This window comes from Panthera leo, chromosome A2, assembly GCF_018350215.1.
Source record: "Panthera leo isolate Ple1 chromosome A2, P.leo_Ple1_pat1.1, whole genome shotgun sequence".
NCBI lineage: Eukaryota > Metazoa > Chordata > Mammalia > Carnivora > Felidae > Panthera > Panthera leo.
This window is the reverse complement of record NC_056680.1, coordinates 78,180,219-78,194,186: the sequence shown is the minus strand read 5'-3', so window position 1 is coordinate 78,194,186 and position 13,968 is coordinate 78,180,219. Positions and strand designations below refer to the sequence as shown.

General features: G+C 44.1%; 1 protein-coding gene across 8 annotated transcripts in view; it reads right to left on the bottom strand.

The window, feature by feature from the left end:
• The window catches only part of PUS7 (pseudouridine synthase 7), a 76,731-nt gene that overhangs the window by 42,958 nt on the left and 19,805 nt on the right, over nucleotides 1-13,968 (bottom strand). For 7 of the 8 annotated variants that reach the window (XM_042915546.1, XM_042915538.1, XM_042915567.1 and 4 more), the window contains one exon: nucleotides 278-710. In XM_042915546.1, the coding sequence (XP_042771480.1) occupies nucleotides 278-678 (401 nt within the window). In that variant the 5' untranslated portion in view covers nucleotides 679-710. Of the gene's footprint in view, nucleotides 1-277; nucleotides 711-11,818; nucleotides 12,035-13,968 lie in introns of those variants that run through there. The other variant, XM_042915528.1, reaches the window with a different exon arrangement.

The following is a 13,968-nucleotide window of genomic DNA, read 5'->3' as shown; positions in this document are numbered from 1 at the left end:
AGAAGAGAGGGAAACAAACCACAAGAGACTCTTCATGATAGAGAACTGAGGACTGATGGAGGGAGGTGGGTGGAGGGGTGGGCTAGATGGGTGAAGGGTACTAAGGAGGGCACTTGTTACAATGAGCACTGGGTGTTGTATGTAAGTGATGAATCACTGAATTCTACTCCTGAAACCAATACCGTACTGTATGTTAACTATAATTTAAGTAAATAAAAAACAAAAAACCAGAAAAACAAATAGAACAAAAATAACTTTACATGTAAGTGAAACATACCTTTCTTTCAAGATGCCTGAGAATCCCTGATGAGAACTTACAAACTTGGTGATGCCAACGTCAAGTTCAGTGAGGCCGTGCTTCATCATGTCTGCAAAACTCTCAGCTTCCTCCTCCTCCTCACCCTCCTCAGAGAGGCCATCTTCCTCCTCCTCTTCCTCTTCTTCCAACTGTACATCAGAATTCTTTGTACCCTCTCTGGCACTCACAGCCTCAGGTGGCTCAGGCACGTTGACCCCACTGGGTGGAGAGACATGCTCCAGCTCACTCGGACTTTTGGTCAGACAATGGTCCAAGATCTTCTGTCTTTTTGCCTCCTCAGCTGGGGCCACCCTGTCATTGTCTTCAACAGCAACAGACCCACGTTTCAGCGACACACCAGTCACTTCTGTCATCTCCATGTTTAAGGCTCCAAGAAAACATTTAAGAGAACCTTTTAGGAAGGAAGAGAGCGTAGGAAGTAACAATCACTTCCTTAAAGTGGGTTTCAGCAAACAGAGGCACAGTTAACTTCGTTCCTAGGGTTCTAAAACTCATCTATTAAAATAATTTTTCCTGATGCTGGTGTATATATTTGGTGGCATAGAAAAATGGCACAACACTTCTGCATAGAATTTGAGAGTATGCCTCAAAAAAAAACTTTAAAAAATGTATGCCCTTTGACCCAGAAATACTACTTTCAGGGTGTATCTTTTATTTATTTATTTATTTTTAACGTTTTATTTATTCTTGAGACAGAGAGAGACAGAGCATGAATGGGGGGGGGGGGGCAGAGAGAGAGGGAGACACAGAATCGGAAGCAGGCTCCAGGCTCTGAGCCATCAGCCCAGAGCCCGACGCGGGGCTCGAACTCGTGGACCGCGAGATCGTGACCTGAGCTGAAGTCGGACGCCCAACCGACTGAGCCACCCAGGCGCCCCCAGGGTGTATCTTAAAATAACTGAAGTGCTTACAATTTTAGGTTTAAGGATACTCATTTCAGTACTTTTACATTAACAAAAAACAGAAAAATGATGCCTGCGTCTGTAAATTAAATACAATGAAACAATACGAACAGAAGCTGGGAAGGATGGTTTCTTCTAGCACAGAATATGGGTGGCTGGGCACAGCAGGGAGACGTGCTGGTTTTAGTGAATACCGTAGTTGATCACTTGAACTTTGTTTCATGTAGATTATTCTTTAAAAAAAAAAAAAACCTGATTAAATAAAAATAGTGCAGGGGCGCCTGGGTGGCTCAGTCGGTTAAGCAGCCGACTTCGGCTCAGGTCACGATCTCACAGTCTGTGAGTTCGGGCCCCACGTCGGGCTCTGTGCTGACCGCTCAGAGCCTGGAGCCTGTTTCAGATTCTGTGTCTCCCTCTCTCTCTGACCCTCCCCCATTCATGCTCTGTCTCTGTCTCAAAAATAAACGTTTAAAAAAAAAAATAGTGCATAAATACACTTATTGACAGGAACGCATACTAGTATCATATTAAAAAAAAAAAAGCAAGGGGGATGTGAAGTTGCTTAATGGGTTATAAAGTTTCAGTTTTGCAAGATTAGAAAGAGTTCTGCATATTGGTTCCACTACAGTATGAATGTACTTAACGCTACTGAACTGTATGCTTAAAAGTGGAGATGATGCCACATGTTATGTGCATTTTGCCACAATTTAAACAATACAGACTATCATGTAAGCAACCCACACACAATGTAATGAGGGAAAGTCTAAGAAGCCATACACACCTCCCAGGACTGGGCGGCTTGCCAGAGGGGTAACATGTGGCAGTCAAAATAAATACATCTATCTAATTTGACCTTACTTGGTGCTCTTGGTAAATTAAGGATAAAAGTTTTCCTACATTAATTATATACGGAGGTGCTATAATTAAAATGCTAATGAACTTACTAAGCATACTCATAAAGAACATAAATGAGCAGAAAACTAACATTCTAAGGTTCTCCGAAGCCTAGTTAACAAGAAACCCAACTACAGAAGCATCTACAACAGAAGAATAACAACAATGAGCTAAAGTTTAAGAATCCACATTTGAAGGGTGCCTGGCTGGCTCAGTCAGTGGAGCACGTGACTCTCTTGATCTTGGGGTCATCAGTTTCAGGCCCATCTAGAGATGACTTAAAAAAAAAAAATCCACATTTGATCTTGGCTCACTGTCAACAATCTAGAATGGAAAGAAAAAGTAAAGAAGAATGCAAATACATGCACAAAATGAAAGAAACAGGAATGATGACTACAAAAAAAATGGGAGAAAAGGTACAGAAAGATGCCAGTAAAACCAATTTCCTTTGAAAGACAAAAAAATTAAAGAAAATGGAAGAAACCAAGAATCTGGAACAGAAGTAGACCACAACTATACAAAAATTACCTCTAATTCAATTAGGAAAGCATTTATTCCCTATTTGTTCTAAGCAAGGTCAAGTAAGAAAAAGAATGGTTTATGAAATGCTGGTGCTATTCATGCTCACTTTCTATCAACAAGGCTGCCCTCACAGAGCCTGCGCGCCAATGTGGGAGACACAAAGGGCACAGGTCACTCAGGGACTACAGGAACAAAGACCTCAGAGGGCACTGCCGGTGAGGGTGTCAGAGAAGACACCTTTCCTTATGGCAGACCAGAAACGAACACCTGAGCCCGGCTGTGAGAAGCGGGTGAGGTCGCGGAACGCGGGGAGGAGGCTGTTTGGGGGGATGGTCGGGCATGTGCAGAGGCGTGGGAGCCCAAATAGGGTAAAACACACAACGAGCGAGTCTGGAGGTAAAGCTAGCGAGTGGGCAGATGCTAGACCAGCAGAATGGAGGGGATTCCATCCTGAAAACCAAAGCACCTCTAGACTCGTGAGTTAGAAAGGTGTCGCAGTGCCTCTTTGAAGAGAAACAGGGGTTAGATAGAAGATTCGCTGAGAGGGTATAGCTGAGGGTCACTTGGCTGTCTCAGTTGGAAGAGTGCACGACTCTTGATCTCGGGGCTGTGAATTTGAACCCCACATTGGGTGTAGAGATCACTAAAAAAAATAAAACTTAAAAAAGAGGGTATGACCGAAATTGAGTCAAGAAATTAGTATAACATGATCTAAGACTGAGACAAGGGTGACAGAAACAAAGTTTGGATTCAGGGACATTTAGGAGGTGGTGGGAACAGGACTGGATGACAAATGTGGGCAAAAAGAGGAAATACCCTAGGATGACTCAGGTGTTCTGCCTTAGGGATCTCAGAGGACAGGGGAGCTCTTCCTGACACGGAACCCCAGAAGAGAAGCAGGGAGTAGGAAGACAAGCCCACTTATGGTCCTGAGGTGTCACAGATACCTGGGAACATCCGGAAGCCAGTCACTACATTGTGTTACACATACTCTCAACCCCAAACGTGCAATGGCGTCCCAGCTGGCATGCCAGGGTCCACTAGGAGATCCTGATACCTTTCCACGCCTGAACTCTCAGCAGGGAGGAAAGCAGAGCCAATGACAACCACATCAGTATCGTGGCTCAGGGACTTTGCTGTCAGCACATGTCTACCTCCTTCCCAGAATGCAGAGAATTCATCAAGCTCCTTTTTAACAACTGATGGTCATAAGCCACATCAATTACTTCCTCTGCAGAAATGTCTGCTCCATCCTGCTTTGACACTGCCCATCATCCAGCAACCTGTACCATTATCTTCCACACACCTGCAACAACTCAGGCCCAGTCCCAATGAGTTCCTGCTTCCAGTCTGACTGCTCATGAGCTCTCTCCAATGGGAAGTCCTCCACACCTGTCTAAGATCACCCCTGGCCTCATCAGTCCTTCAAGGCTCATCTGAAGGCCATGAGTCCTGACTGCTGTGCCTTCCTCTCTACTAACTCCGTCTTCCCATTTTACCTCCCTTCATCTGCACTACCATGTGGGCACCTGGGTACCATACTTTTCTCCTGCCATTTTCTAGCTGTCCGTCGAAGTAAATTAATTTCTCCAAGCCCCTGTTCTTCATCTGTAGAATGGGAATGACATGTGTATCACAAGACTGCCGCGAAGATTAAATGAAATGATAAACACTACATCCTGGTTAGATATAGTAGGAACAAAATAAGCTAGTCCCCTTTCCCCCCTCAAGAAGTCTGCAGATTTTTTGAGGACATTATTTCTTTTATACATGCCGCAGAATTCAGAGTGGTATAACAGCTTTCTATAGACATTTTGTAGATTTCTTGGAACAGGTGCTGAAACTGTTCCCCACCTGTAGAGATCAAAGTCACACTAAGTAGCAAATGCCTAATGAAATAGTGGACCTGGACAAGCACCACGAATGGCCCACTAACATACATGACAGGCAGACACTGCACGTCCCTGAAAGCACATGCTGTGAAGTATTCTGACTGAAACTCTATGTCTAATTGGTAGTTTCAACAGCACACAGACAGAAGATGTTAACCACCACCATGGGGAAGCAATCAGCAACATTCTGAATGTGGGAAACTCTACCAGGACAAAGACAGTTCCCTCAACTAATAAAAAGCAAGGGGAAAAAGAGGGAGGGGAACTTACATATAAACCTACAAAGAAATGCAACGAGTGGATCCTTCTTCAAACAAGTCAACTATTTAAAAAAAGCATTTAGAGGGGCTCCTGGGTGGCTCAGTCGGTTGAGCGTCCGACTTCGGCTCAGGTCACGATCTCATGGTCCGTGAGTTCGAGCCCCGCGTCAGGCTCTGGGCTGATGGCTCAGAGCCTGGAGCCTGCTTCCGATTCTGTCTCCCTCTCTCTCTGCCCCTCCCCCGTTCATGCTCTGTCTCTCTCTGTCTTAAAAATAAATAAATGTTAAAAAAAAAAAAATTAAAAAAAAAAAAGAAAGAAAAACAAAAATAAAAAAAGCATTTAGAAAAGTATTTGATGGCTGTAGCAACTTCTTACTCCACATGTCTCCGGAGGCAAGGGAAACAAAAGCAAAAATGAACTATTGGGACCTCATCAAAATAAAAAGCTTTTGCACAATGAAGGAAATAATCAGTAAAACTAAAAGGCAACCGACGGAATGGGAGAAGATATTTGCAAATGACATATCACAAAAAGGATTAGCATCCAAAATCTATAAAGAACTTATCAAACTCAATACCTAAAAAACAAGTAATCCAGTGAAGAAATGGGCAAAAGACATGAATAGACACTTCTCCAAAGAAGACATCCAGATGGCCAACTGACACATGAAAAAATGCTCAACATCACTCATCATCAGGGAAATACAAATCAAAACCACAATGAGAGGGGTGCCTGGGTGACTCAGTGGGTTAAGCGTCTGACTTCAGCTCAGGTCATGATCTCATGGTTTGTGAGTTCAAGCCCCGCTTTGGGCTCTGTGCTGTCAATTCAGAGCCTGGAGCTTGCTTCAGATTCTGTCTCCCTCTCTCTCTGCTCCTCCCCCGCTCACACTCTGTTTCTCAAAAAATGAATAAACGTTAAAAAAAATTAAAAATAAATTTAAAAAACCACAATGAGCTACCACTTCACACCTGTCAGAATGGCTAATATTAACAACTCAGGCAACAACAGATGTTTGTGAGGATGCACAGAAAGAGGATCTCTTGTATACTGTTGGTGGGAATGCAAACTGGTGCAGCCACTCTAGAAAACAGTGTGGAGGTTCCTCAAAAAATTGAAAATGGAACTACCCTACGACCCAGCAATTGCACTACTAGGTATTTATCCAAGGGATACAGGTGTGCTGTTTCTAAGGGGCACATGCACCCCAATGCTTATAGCAGCACTATTGACAATAGCCCAAGTATGGAAAGAGCCCAAATGTCCCTCGATGGATGAATGGACAAAGAAGATGTGGTATATATATACAATGGAGTATTACTCAGCAATCAAAAAGAATGAAATCTTGCCATTTGCAACTACGTGGATGGAACCAGAGGGTATTATGCTAAGTGAAATTTGTTAGTCAGTGAAAGACAAATATATGACTTCACTCATATGAGGACTTTAAGATACAAAACAGATGAACATAAGGGAAGGGAAGCAAAAATAATATAAAAAACAGGGAGCGGGACAAAACGTAAGAGACTTCTAAATATGGAGTACACAAAGGGTTGCTGGAAGTGTTGTAGGAGGGGGGATGGGCTACATGGTCAGGGGCATTAAGGAATCTATGCCTGAAATCATTGTTGCACTCACTACACGCTAACTTGGATGTAAATTTTAAAAAACAAATAAGTAAGCATTTGAGATGATGAGGGATGCAAAATACTGGGAATATTTGATGACATCAAGGTAGTACTGTTAACTTTTAAAGGTGCAATTATGTTACTGTGGTTACATTTAAAAACAGAATCCTTATGTTTTAGACACACTAACAAATATTTATGGTTGAAAAGTTACGAAGTCTGGAATTTGGCTTCAAAATAATTTACCAGTGGTGAATGGAAGTGGAGGGGGTACAGATTTGAAACCAGGTTCATAATTATTGAAACTGAGTGATGGGAACATGGGGAGGTTATCACATCTTCTACGGTAAGCTTTTTATTACAAAAAATTTCAAACATATGAAGTATAAAAAGATACACAAACTATTGTGTTCTGATCAACCACTATTTTACCCTTTTTTCTGTTCTGCTCTCTCTCATCACGTGTTCTTCAAACAGGTCCCAAGATACCGTCTCTCCACTGTCACTTTTTTTTAATAATTAAAAAAAAATCTGATGTGCAGGCCTGATGCGGGGCTCAAACTCACAAACCATGAAATCATGACCTGAGCCAGTCATTTAACTGACTGAGCCACCCAGGTGCCCCTCTCCACCTTCACTTCTTCAAGTGCCCCAAACCTCCACATCTGTTAGCCACCACTCAACACTTGCTCACTGGTGCTGCTTCGTGATCCGTGCTAAACCCCAACCAAGTATCAAACCTACTGTCTAGGTCTGTGCTCCTGGATGCTGCTGGAGAAAACCACAGCAGGTGAGGGGGTTTCCCCTCTTAAACAGCCATCCCTACTCTCATGGCCATGCCTGGTCAGTACAGTCTTCTTCAAGTCCTGCTTGCGGGCCTCCTCTGACAGATGTCTACCCCTCTTTCCAGCATATGCACTAGACCACTTATTATAACCATTCCCTTAAATAAGACAACCCTCCTAAAAGTCCAGTCATTCTAACACTCAATCCTAAGCGCTGCACTTCATCCCCTCAACAAATACCTACTGTGCACCCTGCGCTAGGTGGTATTCCAGGTACTGCGAAAAGACACTGCAGCAAATCAAATCAACGCCCCGCCAGTGTGCAGCTGACGTTTAGTGAAAGATTTGGCTTCTGCCTCCCACACACCAATGAAGTGTTTTTTGTTTTTTTGTTTTTTTAAAGTTCAGCGATGGCTTCCTTGTGCCAAAACCACAGTCATTCAAGCCTGGCTCTAATTGACATCTTTTCCCAACTGGACACGGTTTGCCACTTTCCTTCCTTGAAACTCTTTCTACCCCTTTTTTCCTGCCTCTTGAGGTACTCTTTTCCCCTCCTTCTCTGCTGCTGCTTAAATTTGGGCATCTCTAGGTTCCTACCCCAGTCTTGTTCCCTTCTCACTCTCACATTTTTCTAGCCAAGACCCATCTCTGACTTCCCAGTTTGCTTGGGAAGTCCAAAGCAATAGCTGTCAAGCTGAGCAATTGCAGAGTGCACCCAGTGAGCTCATTCAAGCCTCTCCTCCACCCTATGGCTCCGGGTTCATTAGCATTGCCAGATATCCGTGTCTTACTCCAGCTGACCCAGCTAGGAAGAGCTGAATCAAATGCTCAAATTCAACATGCCCTAAATTGATCTCATCATCTCCCACCACCAACACACATTACACCTCCCAGCTCAGGGAACGTTGCCACCAACTACCAGTCACCTAAGTCAGGACATGGTCATCACCCAACTCCTTGCTCTCCGCTGCGCCCACATCAGTGATTTCGTGAATAAAATCCTGGAAAGTTTCAAACAGCACTGTTATGCGTAACATCCTGGGCATGAGAATATTAGCAGATCACACATATGAATATCACACACTGGTTTCAACCCGATCTAGGTTCTGCCGTTTACTGAGTGGGCCACTTACCCTCTCTAAGCTGAGGTTTCTTTCTCTGCAAAGCTGAAAAATGATGAGTTGCTCAAAGGTCTGTAATAGCTGTTCCTATTCAACTACTGGTCATTAATATTTATTATGGATGGTCTGTACAGCAGAACTGTATTGCTGAGTCTGGGGAAAAAACAAAGCTTCTTAGGCTTCTTTTGTTCTCTGGGCTAATGATTAAACATGGGTTTCCTCCTTCAAATACCATTTAATTTTAAGAGTCCCTCAAAGCACTGCCAACAGCACCAAATAAACAGGCCTTTAATATTTTTGGGCAGTCTTTTTCTCGATACTTGTGGACACTTGCCTAATCTCTTTTCCTTGTTATATTTAACTTACAAGACAAGCTCATTAACTAATCTCACTTTTGTGTTTCAAATGAAATTACAAATACTTTTCATTTGTTTGAACTAATAACCCTATCATACACATTAATTATTAAAATATACATGGTACCAATGATTATAAGTCACTTAATATGTATTTTGCTAAGTTCTCTCAGTGGGCCTAGAAGCTGAGAACATATTTACTAGAACAGCTGTTCAAACTTCTGGACTAGGAGACAGAGCTGAAATTAGTATTGTTTTCATGAGCAAGAATTATATAAAAGGGAAGACTAAAATGCAGCATGATTTTTTTAAGGTTTATTTATTAGAGAAAGACAGAGACAGAGCAAGTGGGGAAGGGGCACAGACAGAGGGAAAGAGAATCCCAAGCAGGCTCTGCACTGCCAGCGCAGAGCCTGATGTGGGGCTTGAACTCACGAAACCAGGAGATCGTGACCTGAGCCGAAACCATGAGTCAGACATTTAACTGACTGAGCCACCCAGGTGCTCCTGCAATATAATTTTTAAATGAGGGGAGGGAGCGAGCAGATCCTGTGAACATTGAAGTTGCTGGGAAGAATTCAATCAGAAAAATAAACCACTCAGGCTGCCCGGGAGTGATTTCCCTAAGAAAAAGTTTTGCATTCAGGAAAATCCAAATATACATACTCAAGCATGCTACCTCAAAGCTGAAATGACTGGCTTTTTAAAAAGGGGAGGAAGGGTAGAGAGTACAACTTTATGAGTTTTTTTAAATGTTATTTTAAAAAAAAGTTTTTAAAGAGATGCTATGCTGCACAAATACACTATTCAAAATAGTAATCAGTCAAGTAATATAGACCACACCACCACCAAGAAGAGAATCTACTAATACTTACCTGTGAACTTCAAAGTCCTACGCAATTTTTTGAAAGGAATACTAAAAAAATGGGTTTTGTTTCTTTTATACTCCAAGTGACCCAACTGACATTAGGAATATTACAATTTTATCAATATTTTAAAATCTTTTTCATTAAGATACTAAATTCACCAATAAGCTCTCTTTACATCCACAACAACAAAAGTTTAACATTTTCAAAACTGTAATACAACACCGATAATCCCTTAACATTATTTCTGTAAAATGAACATCTAAAGCCATATTAGTCTTAGTCTTATCTATATTTCAAAATACAACTTCCACTTTTTTTTAAATTTTTTTTAATGTTTTATTTATTTTTGAGACAGAGAGAGACAGAGCATGAACAGGGGAGGGGCAGAGAGAGAGAGGGAGACACAGAATCTGAAACAGGCTCCAGGCTGAGCTGTCAGCACAGAGCCTGATGCGGGGCTTGAACTCACAGACCACGAGATCATGACCTGAGCCGAAGTCAGACGCTCAACCGACTGAGCCACCCAGGCGCCCCTTTAAATACTTCTATCCTCCAGCCTCTGCAAACTGTCAACAACCCCTCTAGCTCACTACAAAGAGCACTTTCTGGGGCGCCTGGGTGGCTCAGTTGGTTGAGCGTCTGACTTCGATAGGCTCAGGTCATGATCTCACAGTCTGTGAGTTTGAGCCCGGCATCCAGCTGTGTGCTGACAGGTCAGATCCTGGAGCCTGCTTCAGATTCTGTGTCTCCCCCTCTCTCTGCCCCTCTCCTGCTTGTGCTCTGTCTCTCAAAAAATAAAATAAACGTTAAAAAAAAAATACACACACACACACACACACACACATATAATAAAGAGCACTTTCTTCAGGGCAGAGCACACTCTACATTCTAATATGCAAAATCATTAAGTCCATTAGATTCGTTCATCCCACAAATATGTGAGTACCCCTTATGAGTCTGGCACTATCTTAGGCACTGGGGAAAAGGGGCAATTTCTTGTCCTCTTTGAGTTTATATTTATTTAAGGATATATCAACGAAAACAATAATAATCTCAGAAACATACACCCGTAAGAGCTACAAATAAAGCAGAGTAAAGGGAAGGGGAGAAAGAACTATAGACATGAAAAGATGTGTATGGGGAGAGTTCCAGGCAGCAGGACCAGCACAGGTAAAGGACCTGAAACAGGAGAAAACTTAAGTCAATGGACCAGCTGGACTGCAGTATCTCTCTCCTACTTGAGGTCAATATACCTTTTATTAATACTTGCATCGCCTCAGCCTCTACCAAAAGATGTTCAAAAGGAGCTGTTAAATGATTAAACAAAATTATCGCCTATTCATCCTCTTTTCACTATGACTGTACCGGCCTATTCTTGACAGATCCCTCAATTGCCAAGGTATCCCCAAGGGAACGGAATATGACTGCACAGACGACTGGAGACTTGAAACAAAAGCCCTTGGTAATCCAAGATTTTTGAAATGAAAAAAAAAAAAAAAAAAAAAAGTGGCCTGACAACGGGATTAAATTTCTGGCAAACGAAACTCTCTCCAAACCCTACTTCTTGGCAGGCACTAATAACCCAGGCAATTAGGATGTACTTCTAAACCTCTCAGTGCAGGGCTGGCGGTAAGGACTCGGCGTAGATGAGTTTCAACATGCACAGCAGCACCTCCAAACATCCACTCATTAAACACGGACCCGGTGGAGAGCTGGAGAAAACACTCCTGGTGCCCAACCTGTTGGCTCCTACTCTGGGAAACGTGTACAAAAATAAGCATTCAGCTGGGTGCTTGCCTGGCTTGCAGTAGCCTCGCAGTTAAGTAGTGATGGGTGAAAACGAGGACGAGAGAAAGCACGTGGGCTTTACCCTGCAGAAGACCGGCCCCGCGATATACCGAGGCTGTAAGGGCCCCGGGATAGAGGCCGGTTTTCTCTTTGGCGTGGAGAGGAGTTTAGGGAGCTCCGGGGCAAAGAAAGGGAGGAGAGGGGCTGGGAACGGAGGGCGGCCAGCGCCACAGGGAGGCGGGAGGGCACGGCGCCCCCTGCCGATCGGCCCCGGAAGGGGGGGCGGGGCTGGTACCGCGGGAGGAGGACCGCCAGGCTCCAGCCGCGCTTCCGCGGGCACGGCCAGCAATGGAGGCGCCGTGGGCAAGCCGTGCGCTCACGCCGCGGCCGGGACGCCTTCCCAGGCCGCACTGCCCCTCCAGGCGGGGCCCTGAGGCCGGGCCGTGGAGCCCGGGTGGCTGCGGCGAGGCCGCGCACTTACCCGGGGCCTGGGAGCGCGGGCGCGGCCCGTGCCGGGCGGCGAGGGGGCGGGCGCGCTGCTCTGGGCGCAGGAAGGCGGCGGCGACGAGGGCCACTCGGAAGAACCAGCTGCGAGGGCGCCCCGGCATAGGCAACGCCGTCAGCGCCTTCAGCCCCTGGGGCCCGGAGCGCGCGGGTGCACTCGCCGGCCGCGGAGCTCTCACACGTGCTGCGCAGCGACGCGCCGCCGCTAATCTGCCCCACCCTCGGGGCGGGGCCCGCCCTCCGCCGCCGGCCCCGCCTCCGCGCGGGCCCGGAGCGACGAGGCCCCGCCCCTCTCCGCCGCCCAGTGACCCAGTGGCCTCTGCCTGGAGGAAGCTCGTTGGTTCACTGCGGCTTTGCCAGCTCACGGCGGCGGGAGCCTGTCCAGGCCCTGGGCAAACAGTGATTTCTCCAGGGCCCGGGCAAACAGGGATTTCATCGTGCACCAGAGTCCTTCAGACAGTCTTTAGGACTTCTAAAGTGGCCGTGGCCATGGCCTTAACGAATGCTTTACGTATTTTAATAAAGGTTTCTTCCACATGGTTATGGCCGTTTTGTGTTGCCCCCCTCATGCGGCTAGTTTAAGGAAAAGAATAACTTTAGGGAATATATTGTTCTATATATTATTCCTTCAAGTGCAGGGGATCCGAGAGAAGCATTTTCCCACTTCTTCCATTTACCCCTCCTGCTTGACGGCTCCTCAATAGGATAGGCTCCAGAAAAAAACTAATCATAGCAAGTTTGTGCTTCTGTGTGAAGAAAAATAAAATCCATACTCCTTCCATGCTCTTCAAGTAGCACACGTTTCGCGACCAAATTCTGGCCTCTAATAGTTTTTGCACTATTTTGCCAAATTTCAATCCTCAGTGAAACACCTATATATTATTTCAAGTCCTTTAATTTCTATTAGACTTGGTTTTTTAAATTGTGGTAAAGTACATGCAACATAAAATTTATCACTTTAATCATTTTGAAGTGTACATTCAGTGGCATTAAGTACATTCACAACGTTGTACAACCATCACCAACATCCATCTCCAGAAGGCTTTTCACCTTGCAAAGCTGAAATTCTATCCAGGAAATAGCAAATTTCCAGTCTCCCCACCTCCTAGCCCTGGGAACCACTATTCTACTCTTCTCTCTATGAATTTTACAGTTGTAGGTAACTCCTTTAAGTGGAATCATATAGCCATATGTCCCTTTGTGACTGCCTTATTTCCTTAATGTTCATCCATTAAGGATACAACACGTGTTGCAGCATGTGGCAGAATTTCCTTCCTATCTAAGGCTGAATAATATTCCATTACATGTATATAGCACGTTTTGTTCCGCTATTATCAGTTGAGTTGCTTCGGCCTTTGGGCTATTGTGAATAATGCTGCTATGAACACGGGTGCTCCAATATCTATTTGAGACCTTGCTTTCAATTTCTTGGGGTATATACCCAGAAGTGGTATTGTTGTATATTAATTCTATTTTCAATTTTTTGAACAACCCCACTTTGTTTCCTATAGTAGTGGTAGACTTGTTTTTAAAATCTGGGTTTACATTATCCATACTCAGTATGGATAATTCACTCAGACTGCTAGGATTCTATACTGTGAGATTCTATACTCTGAGATCAGTCACCTCAGTTGAGGACAGTTTTCTGTCCCTAATCCATGTATAATCACATGTCCTGGGCTATGGCTAATTCATAGGTTAATGTCCCAATGACAGCAACTGCACATATGTTTACCACGGACACAGTAAAAATTCAATCCTAAACTTTAAATTTTTGTATACTTTAAAAATTATCTTCTCTGAGGCTGAACGCCTCGTAAATGCATATGGAAGGAAAGAACATTCACATTCCTTTGGCTGTTAGCTAGCTAGATCCATGATCAAAACTTACTGCATTTTATCCTGAACCGCCTCAGACAAGGTCCAAGTGAAACATGCATTTTTAGTTTTCTGTTTTGCAAAATGACAGCCCTTTATTGGCTTTTATAGTTAAAATAATACAGAAGTGTTCAAAGCCTGTCCCAAATTCCAACTCCCTCTAATAATCATTTAACAATTTAATGTTCTCCTTGACTTTCAAATTACATCCTAACATGTACGTTATGTATAATATTCGGGATCCTGCTT